The sequence below is a fragment of the Aaosphaeria arxii genome (genome assembly GCF_010015735.1).
Source record: "Aaosphaeria arxii CBS 175.79 unplaced genomic scaffold BU24scaffold_10, whole genome shotgun sequence".
In the NCBI taxonomy this organism is placed as follows: domain Eukaryota; kingdom Fungi; phylum Ascomycota; class Dothideomycetes; order Pleosporales; genus Aaosphaeria; species Aaosphaeria arxii.
The window spans coordinates 1065882-1080095 of NW_022983483.1; the positions used below are offsets into that span (position 1 = coordinate 1065882).

General features: G+C 52.8%; 5 protein-coding genes across 5 annotated transcripts; 1 reads left to right on the forward strand and 4 right to left on the reverse strand.

Moving 5' to 3' along the window:
• Positions 1–62: 62 nt before the first annotated feature.
• Positions 63–1740, reverse strand: BU24DRAFT_427316 (uncharacterized protein). The gene has a single exon (XM_033529199.1). The coding sequence runs from the start codon at positions 1475–1477 to the stop codon at positions 104–106; it is 1374 nt and encodes a 457-aa protein (XP_033379448.1). The 5' UTR covers positions 1478–1740; the 3' UTR covers positions 63–103.
• A 236-nt stretch (positions 1741–1976) lies between these two features.
• Positions 1977–4356, forward strand: BU24DRAFT_399295 (uncharacterized protein). Its single transcript, XM_033525402.1, has 5 exons — positions 1977–2446; positions 2496–2726; positions 2781–2892; positions 2947–4017; positions 4099–4356. Exons 1-5 carry the CDS (start codon positions 2390–2392, stop codon positions 4287–4289), a joined length of 1662 nt encoding a protein of 553 aa, XP_033379449.1. The 5' UTR covers positions 1977–2389; the 3' UTR covers positions 4290–4356.
• An 18-nt stretch (positions 4357–4374) lies between these two features.
• On the reverse strand, positions 4375–8149 carry BU24DRAFT_399298 (chaperone protein dnaK). Its single transcript, XM_033525403.1, has 2 exons — positions 5791–8149; positions 4375–5737 (listed from the first exon to the last, which is right to left on the reverse strand). The coding sequence occupies exons 1-2, from the start codon at positions 7806–7808 to the stop codon at positions 4624–4626; spliced, it is 3132 nt and encodes a 1043-aa protein (XP_033379450.1). The 5' UTR covers positions 7809–8149; the 3' UTR covers positions 4375–4623.
• A 150-nt stretch (positions 8150–8299) lies between these two features.
• BU24DRAFT_399301 (sideroflexin-5) lies at positions 8300–10542 on the reverse strand. The gene is made up of 5 exons (XM_033525404.1): positions 10173–10542; positions 9792–9925; positions 9566–9660; positions 8930–9461; positions 8300–8869 (listed from the first exon to the last, which is right to left on the reverse strand). Exons 1-5 carry the CDS (start codon positions 10274–10276, stop codon positions 8721–8723), a joined length of 1014 nt encoding a protein of 337 aa, XP_033379451.1. The 5' UTR covers positions 10277–10542; the 3' UTR covers positions 8300–8720.
• Positions 10543–10792: 250 nt separating this feature from the next.
• BU24DRAFT_53223 (uncharacterized protein) lies at positions 10793–14157 on the reverse strand. Its single transcript, XM_033534364.1, has 2 exons — positions 13263–14157; positions 10793–13198 (listed from the first exon to the last, which is right to left on the reverse strand). Exons 1-2 carry the CDS (start codon positions 13872–13874, stop codon positions 11138–11140), a joined length of 2673 nt encoding a protein of 890 aa, XP_033379452.1. The 5' UTR covers positions 13875–14157; the 3' UTR covers positions 10793–11137.
• Positions 14158–14214: the final 57 nt, after the last annotated feature.

The following is a 14214-nucleotide window of genomic DNA, read 5'->3' on the forward strand; positions in this document are numbered from 1 at the left end:
GGTCAGTGGTGGTATACTATTTGGGGTAGAGGGAAGAATCTTGTGCGGAATGGAAACAAATCCTGATTGATATTTCATTTGTGTCTACAAGAAAATAGCTACTTTAGACAAATGGTGATGGCTGTCCTGTAAGCGCCCAAAACTCTGCAGACTGCGCTTGATCCTTCATCCTCTTAATCTCATTTCTATAAAGAGGCAAACATGTGTCCACATTCTCGAACGTTATCCTCTTGCTCACAACAACATATCTATCCGATCCTGACCCATATGACTCACTCTCCAGACCTAGATCATACGCCACATGATGCTGCAAAGCCCTCTCATCTTTCCTCACCGGTTCGAAGCTCATGGACTCACTCTTCTCATCCATCTCAAACTTTGCGAAGGCTGTCAGAATTTCCATAGCCCTATCATTACCCCAGTCATGCACCACCTTCGCAAATGCCCACTTTGTCGGCCATGACCACTTGATCCTCATGAACCGCGTAAGCCTATTCGCCCCTTTCCCTTTCCCTTTCCCTTTCTTCACTTGCCCTAGATGCGCGAGCGTTGAGGCTGCATAAGCAATACTGGGCCACAGCGCGTCGATAGCTGTCACCCACGTGCCTTTGAATTTGATATCAACGCCTGACTTCGACCGCACATTGTTCACGAAGAATTCGCTCTTCTCGCTCAAAGAGCCAGTGAGATGAATGGGGACGCGACCACCGAACCGCTTGTTGATATCTCTAACTAGGCGTGAGACACCGTCAATGTGGGAATCGAGGAAGTGTTCGCGTGCGCTCCTTTCATGGACATACGACCTGAGCTGGAGCGGATGCTTGCGTCGGGAATCAGCAGGCACGGGCGTGACATCGAGATGGATCTCCTCAGGGTTCGAGGGGAGGTTCGGAACGGCATCGATCCAAGCCTGGACGAGTTCGGCGTGAGGGACCCATCCTCGGGGAGCCCAGAGTACCAATTGATTTGCCCATGTAATGGGCCTCGCCTTTGAGTCTTCGAAGATAGACAGAGTGAGCTGGCGTGATTTTGCCGTGTAGGGGTTGCCATCAATCAGAAAGTTTGGACGGAAGTTACAGTTGGAAGCTTGAAGTTGCGATAGGCGGGATACGGCGGAAGTAGGTACTCCACAAGTCTTCAGGACACTCGTGCTCAATTGTAGATTGTGGTTTGCAAGGAAGGGGGTAATGAGAGACCGCCACGGGAAGGATATAGACAGTAGTGAATCTGGAATGAGGTATACAGGAATATCTTGCCGGAAGTCATTGTTGGGAGCCTGTAGTTGCGACGGACGGGATACGAAGGAAACAGGCGTCCATATGTTGATCAGGAGAGCGGTGTCGTGGCGTAAGATGCGATTGATATGGAGGAGGATTACCAGAGACCGCCACGGGTGGGATATAGATATTGAATCGGGGAAGAGGCGCACGAGGATATCCTGGCGAATCTCTGCCGGAAGAGATGTAAGACAAGCCATGATGAAGGGTTGGGAGTGGAATTCTCGTTGGAGAGAATGTGAGATACCAACCCGACGCAGGCTGTACGAGTCTGAGGTTTCGCAGTTGTGATAGAAGCAATGAGGTTGGATTGAATGTGGTTGTCGGGTTGATTAAACAAGGCAGCTTGCGAGGGGAGAAGGAAACAGTCTGCCGACGGTTCTTTTATAAAACAGCAGAAGAGAATGCTAGTTGGTGTTCATTTAATATACACAATGCTGGGGTGAAACAAAGCAGTGAAGTTGGAAACGAGAAGGTGTACACTGACCATTGTCTCAACTGTAGCCTTAAGAATGATTCATTCACTGGAACAAGGGCGCAGAAGGGCTGAACGTGAACAGACCTGGTGGCCCCATCTCTGGACCATGATCGCGAGGCGTTCAACGCGAATAATGATACAAATTAGAGGTATGATATGTATATATATATATATATATATATGTTTGGCATCTCCGACGAAGTATTATCGACGAAAATGGAGCGATGGAAGGATGCGAGCTTTTCTTGATAGACTAGCACTCGAGGGATGGTACCATTCTTGATTGGTTCATTCATCCAACCTTAATCGGACCTTGGCTGGCACCCCGGGAATGCCAACGTCGATGCTCCATGGTAAGAATGATTCCAATTTCCCCAAACATCAATTATTCTGTCTGCAATCTGCCTAGGAAATTAAAGAGGGAATGACATGATCAAAGACACACAACACTTTTTTGTAGAATGTGTCCAACGTGCATGCAAACCTTGACCACAAGCCGGAAGGCGGATAGAGACGGGCCGGTAGCGTCTTGCCAGAAATACTTACTTGGTCGAACGATTGATATCTTATAATTAGTTATACAAGTGTCGACATAAGGCATTACTTCTCTCGAAATAATTCTGTCTACGTCAAAATGGCGGCGGGACATCTTCCCGGTCTAGTAAAAGACGGCTTCAAAGCATTGCAATTGGTACCTGATCTAACCATTTTATACTTACTGTCACTGACATCACCTCGAGGTCGGGTCATCATCTTGGCGCCGCATGCTCCACGCCTGGATAATAGTTCCATTTGGGGTCTTCTCTATCATGATGGCAATCTTTGGGGTCGAAAGACTCATCAGTCTGACCGGTGTGCCATTTCCAGCCTCTGTGGCCTGCATGGTTCTTCTATTCTTCGGTCTCATCCTGAGCGATCTCATTCTCGGCGACAAACGTACCAAAAGATTCATTCGTCTCATTGAGCCTTCGGTATGTTGATTCCACCCATTCACAATACCAGACATATCCTTTGATGCTATGTAGACTGGCTTTCTGCTGCGCTGGATCAACATCTTCTTCTGCCCTTCCTTCATCCTGCTGCCGCTAAGTCCCGCTATCGGCGCGGTGGAAGTCGGAAAGATTCTCGCTGTCCTATGTGAGTAACTCAACACAACATGTGTTTGGTATATACTCACCGTCTACAACTCAGTCATTGGATACGTCGTAGTCACAGCAGCAACCGCATTCTTTGTCCGAGGACTCTCCCTCCTTCTAGGATCCCCAAAGCGAGCAATGGTCGAACGAGCTGAGGAGACAGGTCCGCAGACCGACACCATCCCTCTGACAGCGACGACGCCCCAACCATCCGGAACCTCAACACCCAATCCCTCCCGGACAGGTTCATCAATATGGAACGTGTCCAACATAGACACCCCTCTATCGCCCCCAAGCCCAACACTCCAGGACCTTCAACACCCACTCCACATCCAAGACCTCTCCACCATCAACGGGACAACGCACGATGGTAACACTTCAACACCACAACCCCGACAGGACCCTCCTCCCCTAAGCCGCTCCCAAAGATGGGCCGCGACGATAAACTACCACCTCGACACCGCAACCTACCTGACCATCTTCACCCTGATCGGCCTCCCACTCTACTACACGACACCGTACGTGACCCCCGCCCAGCTCCCCCTAAATGTTCTCGCATTCTTCGCCGCGCAATCCCTCCCGCCTAAATACCAACGCGTCCTCCACCCCGTCCTCCTCTCATCATGCCTCACCATCCTCCTACTCTACCTCCTTGCATTGTCCCAATCCCAAAGCCTCGCCGTGGCCCTAAGATCGTACCAATCGGGGCCCACCCTCTCCTCACTCCTCTTAAACTCACGCCCCTCATCTTCCCACCATCCAGGGACGGGGACAGGCACATCCCAAATCTTCAGCGCCATCCTCTCGGCGTCCATCGTCGCCCTCGCCCTCCCCATGTACACCCACCGCCACGACCTGCGCTCCCACGTCCCCGTGCTCCTCCTGCCGACGCTCTCTCTCGCCTTGGCATCGCTGTTCCTGTATCCGCCCCTGTGCTCGGCCATTGGAATCGCGGCCCCCCGTGCGCTGTCGTTCGCGAGCCGGAGTCTCACGCTCGCGCTCGCGAGCCCCGCGACGAGGAACCTCGGCGGCGATGAGTCGGTCGTGGCGGTGTTGTGTATTGTCAGTGGTGTGCTGGGGGTGTTGGTCGGAGGGAGGGTGCTGGATTGGTGTAGGGTGCCGAGTGGTATGTATTTTATGTCTCCCTTTTCCCCGAGATGTTTAATGGCTTTGATATGTGGCGTAAGAGACTGATTCGTGGGGATAGATGACTATATCACGCGCGGTATTACGCTCGGGGCGAATAGCTCGGCGCTGGCGACGGCCATGCTGCTGAGGACGGATCCTCGCGCTGCGGCGTTTTCGAGTCTGGCGATGAGTGTGTTTGGGTTGGTGATGGTGGCGTTGACGAGTGTGTCGACTGTCGTCAAAGTGGTCGGTGGGTTGGCGGGACTGTGAAGTGCTACTGCTAGTTAAATGTGCTGGTGAGTGCAAGATTTCAAGGGGTGAGAGAGACCCAGATGACTGTAAGAAACGAATTGATGAGAGAACGATGTTGTTCATTTAACATATATAGCTATAGCTATGTAGGTAAGATTCTATTGGAGTATCCTTAGGGTTTCAGATGAATGGCATTTCTCTTCGTCGTACTGATGACTTGCTACGAAGATCGCATTTTGAGAATTTTTGAACATACAATTGTTGTTGGCTGAAGATTTGAAGGGTACAGGTAAGTGGGGGTCTCATATACACATTTCCGTTTTTCTATTCGTTCATCGTCTCCTTCACGACTCTATAGTTCGTCGTGCTTGGCCTCAGCATCCTTGTCCTTCTCCTGGGTAGCGGCATTCAACGCTGCGAGGATCTCCTCCTCAGTGGCGTCCTCACCGAGGTCGAGACGGGTCAGGATCCGGCCATCTTCGGACTCAATGTTCTTCTTGAACTTGTCGCCCAGGTTCTTGAACTTGACTCCCTCACCCTTGATGCCCGCCTTCTCGAGAGCTTCTTGTAGCTCCTCCTCCGTTGGCTCCTTCGCGGGCTTCTCTGCCTCGGCGGCCTTCTTCTTCTTCTCGTCCTTAGCAGCCTTCTTGGACTTCTTGGACTTCTTGGGTTTGGAGGCCTTAGGCTTCTTGGGCTTCTGCTGCTGGTTCATGGCGTTGAACTTCTTGGTCATCATCTGCATAACAACGTCGTTGAGCTTCTTTGTCTGCTCCTTGAGTTCCTGGATGCTGACCGCGGCGTCGTCTGATGCGCCCAATTTCGATTGCGCAGTCTCCTTCTCCAGGATCCAGGCTTTAGCTTTTGATACAGTTTCCTCGAGGATGGTCACGTCTTGTTCGGTGTAGATGTTGATGGCAGTAGGGAAAACGGGCTCCTCGGTGGTAGAAGACGCAGATGAGGACTTGAGAAGATCATCATCCTCAAGCTCGGCGAGAGGGTCAGGAGATGGTGTCTCAGATGCCGCAGCACTGGCTGCTGCGGCAGAGGCAGAAGCCTCAGCGGCGGATTTGGAAGCCTCTTCGGCGGCCTTGGATGCGCTCTCGATAGACTCCTTAACCATGGGAATGACACTCTCCAAGCCGGCGAGACCTTCCTTGAGCTCTTTGATGGCGCCGGGACGGCTCTCGGCTTCGTTCTGACGAGCGAGAACAGGGTCGACGAGATCCTTCAACTCCTTGAGACGGGCACTGAGAACATCCTCTGCAGCATCCGCACCCTCAGAGTAGATCCAGTCAGAGGCAGCGCTGAGCTTCTCCTCGAGCTGAGAGCGGATCGATGCGGTGGATGCGGCGATGAAGGACTCGTCCTCGAGGTAGTCACGTGCACGGTATGTAAAGGCCTCAAGGGAGTTGAGAACCTCTTCACGGGTGCGACGGGAACGGTCAGACTTGTCAAAAGCCTCGAGTCTGGGTTCTTATTAGCTTCTGCGTAAATGTGATCTTTGTATGTAAGGACTCACCTATCCTGCATTCTCTTCATCTCCTTTCGGGGGTGCTTCTCATAGCCTTGCTGAGTGACCTGGTATGTGATGGCCGACTTGATCTCAGTCTTCTTCTTGCCGCCCTTTGCTGCCTCAGAAGGCTCAGCATCGGCTGCGCTCGATGAACCAGACGCCGTTGAGGACGAAGAGGATTCCGAAGCGCTCTCACCCTCCTTAATAGGCTCCTGCTCCTTCTTACCACCGCCAAAGAAGCCCTTGATGCCATCGACGATGCCACCCTTGGATTCCTCAACTTCCGCAACGCAAGTGACCCAAGCGGAAGTGACCTCGGGCGTGCCGGTGATGGGGCTCAGACGGACCTGAACGTAGTTGTTGAAGCTGTCCCTGTCACAGCCGTCGGTGTCGATCATCTTGGTGACAGCGCGGGTAAGGTTGCCGCTCTTGAAGTGCAAGACAGGCTCCTTGGTGACAGAGTCGCCAGCTCCAGGAACAGCCTGGTACATGGTGAACTCAAACTCGCCCATCATCTGGAATGGAATGTCCTTGGTGGCGCCGATCTTGGTCAAAGGGGTGAAGATCTTCTGATCGCGGTCCTTGAGATTGAATTGGTATTGAATTCCGTGGGTGTAGCCCTGAGTGTCCTGGTCACGGATCTCCTTGACACGGAACGATGGGCTGAGACCAGCGGCCTTGAAGGCAGCTCCGAACACAGCAGCCTCGTCTGAGTTGACGTTGGCCCTGATCTTGGACTTTCCAGCAATTGCCTCGAGGCGGCTCTGGACGAAAGGAGTGCGAGTAGCGCCACCGTGGACGATGAAAGAGTCAATGTCGGCAACGGTAAGTCCAGCGGCCTCAAGAGCACGGTTGATGGGGCCGTCGACTCTGGCAGCGTGCTCTGCAGCAAGTTCCTCGAATCTTGCCCGGGTGGCCTTGTAGCGGAAATCAACATCATCGTAGAGGCCCTCGAAGAATGCGTGAGTCTCGGTGTTGGCACTCAGGACCTGGCGCAACTTCTCCGCGTCCTTCCAGAGCTTCGAAGCGGCACGACCATGAGCCTTGACCTGCTCAGTAGTGACCGATGCGCTCTTCGCAGCCGGGGATGCCACGAAGCTCTCCACCATATCGTTCACAATAAGCTGGTTCAATGCGTCGCCACCAAGAGTCCTGTCCCAGCCAGTGCCGAGGACCTGAATCTCCTGGATAGTCTTGTTGAAACGTCCAACATCCTTGACCTGCTTGCCCTGGAACTTGAGAACGGTAGCAGAGGCGGAGCCAGCACCCATGTCGAAGACCAAATGGATCTCTGGCTTTCCACCGTCTGTGACGACGGGGAAGGTCCTGCTGGTCGCATAGTTGATACCGACCGCCAGACCATCAGTGACCACATTGAGGACATTCAAGCCCGCAAGCTTGGCCGAAACCTCAAGAGCGCGCCTCTCCTCGACAGTGAAGAACGGCGGGACCGTGAAGACGACGTCCCGGACGGTCGAATCCTTGCCCGCGAGAGCGAGCGCATTTTCCTTAAGGTTCTGGAGCTCCATGGCGAGCAATTCCTCCACGGAGAAGGAGCCCTCGCCCTCGGCGAAGATGCCACTGTTCAAGCTGACCGTCGTCCTGCCCTCGGTGCCGGTGACCTGCAGCGCAGGGTATCTCTCAGAGAACAGGCCAACAGCCGTGTCGTCGGCCTTGACGCCCAGGAGCTGCTTCAGGTTCGGGTATACATTGCTGGGGAATCGCGCCGCGAGGGCGACCGCATCGCTGCCGTAGAATCGCTCGGGGAAGGAGCCCGAGGCAAGAGCACCGCTCTTGGAGGGCTTGAATGCGACGGCGCTGGTCTCCTTTCGCTTGGAGTCCTTGGTTAGGACGATTTCGAGGGGGATTCCTGGCTTTACGAGAACGGCTTTGATATATTCTGTTCCGAGATCGACTCCGAGGACTGCTGAAGCGGCGGAGGCGGTGGAGGAGAAGAGGAAGATGAGGCCGAGAAGAATTGTTAGAGGGGACATGGCGCCTCTCCGTCGGCCTGGAGGAGCCATTGTGAGTGTGTGATTTTGGGGAAGTGGAGAAGAGGAAGAGAGAATGTGTGGTTGTGGAAGTAGAAGAGGATTGCGGAGAGGATTCGGAGGTGAGGTGGGATGTATGCTCGTGGCTAGCTCCAAAATGTTACGTAGGAGGAGCAACAAGTGTGTAGTGGTAGGAACAAAGCAGAAATCAAAGATTGTTCGGGGGGAACTGAGGGAAGGAAATGGGAACTCTATTCCCTAGAGGACAGGTATACGCATCCAGCAGCAGTGAGGCTATGGAGTGATGTGCTTGTATAATAAGATAATAAGATTGAAATGCTGTGGGGAGTGTGATGATAGTCGACCACCCAAGAGATTCAGGTTCCCCCTGCACGATGACACCTGGCTCTTTGGCGTTTCCGAAAGGCCACCTTTGACTACGCCCGCCACAGCGTAGGCAACTCTATGCCCAGAGATCACGCTGGTGGCCCTTATTATTTATGTAATTGTACGTAAATAATGTGCACAGAAGCTGCTGGAATATACATGTCTATGACTCTATATAATTCGAGGGTTTCTATGTGGTAATTGACCCAATATTCTCTTCCTCGAGATATCTCGAAGGGCAGCTCCGACCACCTCCGGCCTCCAGCCAATCAGAAGCATTTCCTTCACCGCATCCGACCACCACCATCTCTATCTCCCAATGCGGCATTCCCATTCCCATTCCATGACTAACTGACCGACTGAGTCAGTTCATCAGTATTCTATGTTGCTGTGTATAACTATATACTCATCATCTGCCCTCCAATAATACCGTCAGGCCTGTTGGTAAACATCGTCCCATGAAGACATTGTACCTACAGGACGCTAGAATCTGTAAGGTCGTGGCCTCTCCTCACTAAGGAAATTCTTCCAGCCTTTATGTGCAATGATGAACTACGTTCATATGCCACGATTAAATTCAACCAATCCATCCTTTCCGCCTCGCTCGTGGAACTCCGGCTCCAGCGAGTTAGCACTGACAGCCTGACGTTGCGGGAACGCAGCGAGTGCCAACGGGAGAGCGAATATCGAGGTGCCGAAGATAAGACCTAAGCCCCTCACTGTTAGCCCTTTCAATCCCCCAATGCATTTCAAAAAGTAGAACATACCAAGGTTAACCGGCGTGACCATCCTCGGCCTCTGCTTCAACCACTCCGTCTTCTGCAGCCTGACCAGCACCAATGGCGGCAGCACCATGATAGGCGTGGCATTGAGCACGCGACTAATCGCCGTCTCTCCGACCGCCAGCGTCGCCGCCTTCCTACTCTTTCCCAACGGCGCGACCTCCAACTCCCCGCTCTCCACCCTCTTCTTCTCCTCCTCGCTGAGCACGGGGAACACGTTGATGCCCTGGCGGATCTCCTCGCCGCGCATGAGGAATACGTTGAGGACACCCGCGACTGCGACGGCCGCGAAGGGGACGAGACGGCCGGCGACCATCTTGGCGTTCGGGGAGAGGCTCTTCATGCGCGGGACGAGGGAGTTGAGGCCGAGGGCTACACCGCAGGAGGCGCTGACGGCGAGGAAGTAGGACTTTACGATTGTGCTGGTGGAGAGGGGGGTCGACTTGTTTGCGTTGGAGAAGTTGATGGCGACGTTAAGGGACTGGTTAGTGATTTGCCAGCCCAGTGTTCCCGCCGTCTGTGGTTCCCGATGTCAGCCTTTTGCTCTCCATTTTCTCATAATGGAACCAACTCCTCCCCCACAGTCGAAGTATAGAAAAGAAAAGAAAAGAGAAAACTTACCCCAAGACCCGGCGTAAGCATACCCGCCGTGACGACCAAATTCGTCAAGATGAAGCACGACATGCGAAACGGCAAGAACACAGGTTCACCAGTATCTATCCCCACCCGTCACCAAATCAGCTTCTCTTCTTTCAAAACACCTTATCGTCCACCTTTCCCATATCTTAAATACCCGTTTTCTCCAATTGTAACGTAACCGGTAGAGGAGGGCGGCGAGAAAACGAACCTGGATGTATCGTCGAATCGATGATCTTCTTCGCCTGCCACAGCTCCGGCGTCATCTCCTGCGCCTTGCCCATCTTGTACGAGGTGATGAGTCGCTTCGCATTGTCGAGGCCCGCCGCGGACGTGAGGAGCGTTCTGTTGCGTTCGCATTAGCCTTCCGTGTCCAGAATTCAATTCCTACTCCCCATATTTACAATCCCCCTCCCGTGGTGTATGTGTGTGCAGTTTCGCATGCGATCGTGTGACATCCACAATGCCTTTCACTCGCGCGCTTTGCGTAGACCAATCCATAGCACCACTACCGCCGCCCCAAAAAAAAACCATACAGCAAAGTGTATAATCATTTTCCCCCACAACAACAAAAAAGTATTGTAATCCTCACCTCGGGTCCGAAATATTCGCCGCATGCTTGACACGACCCCAGTACGTGCTGAGGTCGAACTGCGATACCGGCGGGTCGCGAGTCCCCGGGAGCGAAGAAGTCATCTTCCTTTTCCTTTCCTTTCCCTCTCACTCTTCCTCTCTTGTCCAATTGCGTGCGGTCGGGGATTGCGACTCGGGCGAGCGAGGCGTCGAGGTAGAGGGAAGTCGTGCGCGACGGGAGAACGAAAGGGTTGGCGGCGGGGGAGTGCGATTGGTATTGTATGTGGAAGATGATAATGAATTTCAGGTGGATTATATTTACCAGCTGCGATTTGGTTGGCTGGCGCGTGTGGTTGGTGGTGGTGGCCCCGGCACCAACCGTGTCCAAGCGTATCTTATGGGAGGGACATCCGATAAGAAGGTTCCAATCTACGGGAGGACTTCCGTCATATTGTACATTAGGTCAAGGTATGTATGCAGTATGTATGCACCTTGTGACCTCGTGTTGGGTTGTATTTCCATTTATGGGTACGTGTAGCATGGAGGGGATTTATGTACCTGAATTGTAAGTAATCGGCAAATATCTTCTGCAGTAACATCACAGGATATGTTTCAATGCATGTTTGTCTCGTTTGTATGTACTTCTTTTCGTATATACTTTCTAATCTCGAGGTTCTACTACCCTCTGTAGTTGTATATATTCTATGTGTACCTGTTATGGAACATGAATGCGTTGGTCACCCAACGTCGTCAAGGACAATTGACTGATCCCATCCGCTTTTTTTCTGATATGCAAATGCCATGCGGGAATAATGAAGGAAACGAAAAGGATATTAACTATACAATGATTACGCTGCGCTCATCTTTTTACCCCTTTTTATGTTCGATACCATATACAGAATTCGTGGTGTATGTCTACAATATATGTACACATGATGTATGTGCAACATTTCGAATCCGGGGTCTATGCTATATGTTCGTGGCTCATTTCTTCTTCTTTCCTTTTGGCGGCGTCTGCTGCAGTTCGGCCGATTGCAGAATCGCATCGAAGGTCTTGCTTGGATCGTTGCTAGAAGCAGGTCGCATAACGAGCGGATTGGCGGGACCGGCTGGCACGGGTAGCGCTTCCAAGCCGAAGTCCATGACGGACTCGCGTCGTCGATCTGGGCTGGATGAGCGGGCCCTCGGGGCGCCGTTCGCTGCCAGCATGCCTCCGGGCGGGGGCGGTAGTGGTGCTGAGTTCATCGACTCTTGGACTGCAGCATTCAGAAGGACATCATACTGGGACCACTTCTCTGCCATGGCCCAACAGTGCGAGCGACGGAAAACGCCTTCAACGCCGTGCTGAACAATGTCAGTCGGAAGGCTGACAACTTGCGTTCCACCAGCGACTCCGAACCAAGTACGGGCCCTGGTCGTATCGTCTCTTCCCCAAGGGGCACCCGACCTAGGCGGCTCGCAGAGGAAGTACTCAACGCCTTGTGTGTAGCGCACACCCGGCGCATCGATGACCAACATGGGTAGTGACTGGATCACGGCGTAGAGGAACAGCCAGTGGCCTGTCCGCATTTCCCACAACTCGTCCATCGTGCTGCCGCTTGCCTGCTTGTGCTCGAACGCACGGAAAGCCTCTAAGAAAGCGGTCTGCTGCTCAGCGTCAGGGTTGTGTGACCGTTTCATGATACGCGCAATCTCGTCGGATTTGAGCTTCTTGCTGCGGGCTTTAGCGTCCTTCTTGGGGTCGTTGGAAGGGTAGTCGCTCTTGATGCCCTTCAAGGTCGGGAACAGTGGTAGATCGAAAGGAATGGGCGGCTGCACTGGAGGTACGCTTCGATCATATTCGCTCAAAACCTTCCGCAACGCACGATAGGCAATGCACTCGAAACCAGTTCCCTCATCTTCTGTGGTGAATCCATCGGCTGTGCGTGTGGTTAAGTTGGTACGATCAGCGAGGAGGTCGTACAATGTAGACAAGTCGCGATAGATTTCTAGTAAGACAAGTCGATTCAAGCCGCTGGTCGTGAGGTTGTTCTTCTTCGACTTGGCTTTGGGAAGCCATGATCCGTACTTGCTCTTATAATAGTCAATAGCGAACGACCTGCATGACATGAACGAGGCCCTCCAATTCTTAAAGCGAATCAACTTCTTTTCATCCGCGGTATCGCTGTTCATCAAGCCAGAGAATATCGCTGGGAAGTCGAAATCGGTCAACTTGGTGTCGATGTTCTTCGTACGCATTTCCAGGTCCATGGCCGCACGAGCGAGTCTTGTGCTGGTTTTGGGGCTGATCATCTCATATTTAGGATGGTTAAGCTCCTTAATGCTGTCCAATTTCCCTGCCGCGTGCACGAAGCCTTCTGTATATAGAACCATAGACCGCATGTGCTCTCCGAGGACGATAGCTTCAATTGTTTTCTCCCGGCTGCTGCGAACATCGGCGAGGGCGAGTTCATCCACATAGCTGTCAAAACTTGAAGAAGCGATCTCGCCATACGTCGACCCATCGACGTTCGAAAACTGATAGTGGTTAAGGATATCAGAGATTCGCAAGAAGATTTCGAAGATTCCGTGATGTCGCTCTGTCGCAACCAAGGACTGGCCCATGAGAAAAGCGATGAAGTTACGATATGTGATCAGGGTGTCAATGTCCTTCGTTGAGAGCCTTGGTTCCTGCGCGCTGGGTGTGATTGCAGCTTGGTCGGTGCTCAATTGAATAGGTAGGTACAGGTGTTTCTCGGAATGATCGTCCTCTGTGGCATCGCTGAGAGCTCGTGATCCCTTCGATCCATCGGAACTGCTTCCATTGACAACAGGCTCAGGGGATTCGGTTCGAATAGATGGGAACGTCTCAGATCGCTCTGGGGCTTCTACGTCATGATTTGTGCCGTGAGCGGGTTCGCTGTATAGAGACCCATGCACGAGTTTGGTCATGTAGAGGGAATCTGCGTATAGTGAAGAATCGATGCGGAAGGAAGGTCCCTTTCCAGACGTACGCGGGAATAGATATACCAGAGTATCACCCTGGTCGTCCCATAGCTCGTCAACCTATTCAAACATGTTAGCGACAATGCTACGTTGTCGAATCAACTTATGTATATTGCATGCTTACCTTTTCTCCATTCAGGAGCATAGTGAGATTGTACGGGACTTGCCCGCTGTGACCAATTATCCATGCTAGAGGTCCACCGGGAATATTTGCATGGCCTTTCACCGGACCTCGACCTGAAGTTTCATGGACCCCCTCGTCGCTGGTCTGGGCTCCGCCAAAGAGTCCGCTTCGCCTCTTCAATTTTCGCAGTTTTGTCTCGCCAGTTGCAGGCACCTGTAACCCTGCACCGCCATAGTTGTCTCTTAAGCCGTCTCGTGTTCCAGGTCGACTTGTTGTCTGGCTTCCTGGTCGGCTACCGGAACGGGTCGTAGAGGCGGGGCGGGCGGGTGAGCTAGAGCGAGAGTTTGCAGCGGACGAAATTGGGGGTGGAGGATCGAGTGCGGCCGGCGCAGACTCAACGGGGTGAATGGTAGGCTGGAGAGTATTTCCATGTTGTTTTGGGGGCGGTGGTGGGGGATACTCGGGCGTGAGGTGTGTTGCGGACGAGATGCGATTCTTCACCTTGGTAAGGCGACTGCTTGATTCGGATGAACCGGCGGAACCTGCACCAGAATCGGAACCTCCCAGGCTGAAGAGCGAGGAAATTCGACGACTCGACCGCTTCTTTTCCATTGTGAAGGCTGTGGAAGAATTTGGAGGAAGAAGATTGGGAGATCGTGGAGGTCGTGGATGTCGCGGAGGAGTAGGTTAGGAATAAGGCGGGACAGCGAGCGAAGACGCAATGGAATGGAATGAATCGGTATGGGTATGAATGTTTTTCCAAACAGTTGAGGAGAGTAGTAGTGGTAGCCTCGGAGGGCTTAAGAATAGTGAATGCGCCACCCGCAAGGGACGGACGGTCAGTCTCACAGTGGAGGGAGAAAGAACGAACTAGGAGGAGGCCAAACAGGAGATTGGGTGGGCAGATGTGTGTTATTTAGGTGAATGTTGGCCGCCAGCGGGAGTCGGTACG

Bases quoted from the DNA above. Each gene is read 5' to 3' on its own strand.
- BU24DRAFT_427316 (XM_033529199.1), bottom strand. From the start codon at position 1,477: ATGGCTTGTCTTACATCTCTTCCGGCAGAGATTCGCCAGGATATCCTC.
- BU24DRAFT_399295 (XM_033525402.1), top strand. From the start codon at position 2,390: ATGGCGGCGGGACATCTTCCCGGTCTAGTAAAAGACGGCTTCAAAGCA. The intron at 2,447-2,495 runs GTACCTGATCTA...CATCACCTCGAG, and splicing joins GCTTCAAAGCATTGCAATTG to GTCGGGTCATCATCTTGGCG. The intron at 2,727-2,780 runs GTATGTTGATTC...GATGCTATGTAG, and splicing joins TTCGTCTCATTGAGCCTTCG to ACTGGCTTTCTGCTGCGCTG.
- BU24DRAFT_399298 (XM_033525403.1), bottom strand. From the start codon at position 7,808: ATGGCTCCTCCAGGCCGACGGAGAGGCGCCATGTCCCCTCTAACAATT. The intron at 5,738-5,790 runs GTGAGTCCTTAC...ATAAGAACCCAG, and splicing joins ATGAAGAGAATGCAGGATAG to ACTCGAGGCTTTTGACAAGT.
- BU24DRAFT_399301 (XM_033525404.1), bottom strand. From the start codon at position 10,276: ATGACTTCTTCGCTCCCGGGGACTCGCGACCCGCCGGTATCGCAGTTC. The intron at 9,926-10,172 runs GTGAGGATTACA...CGAACGCAACAG, and splicing joins GCGAATATTTCGGACCCGAG to AACGCTCCTCACGTCCGCGG. The intron at 9,462-9,565 runs GTAAGTTTTCTC...CGGGAACCACAG, and splicing joins TGCTTACGCCGGGTCTTGGG to ACGGCGGGAACACTGGGCTG.
- BU24DRAFT_53223 (XM_033534364.1), bottom strand. From the start codon at position 13,874: ATGGAAAAGAAGCGGTCGAGTCGTCGAATTTCCTCGCTCTTCAGCCTG. The intron at 13,199-13,262 runs GTAAGCATGCAA...ATGTTTGAATAG, and splicing joins TGCTCCTGAATGGAGAAAAG to GTTGACGAGCTATGGGACGA.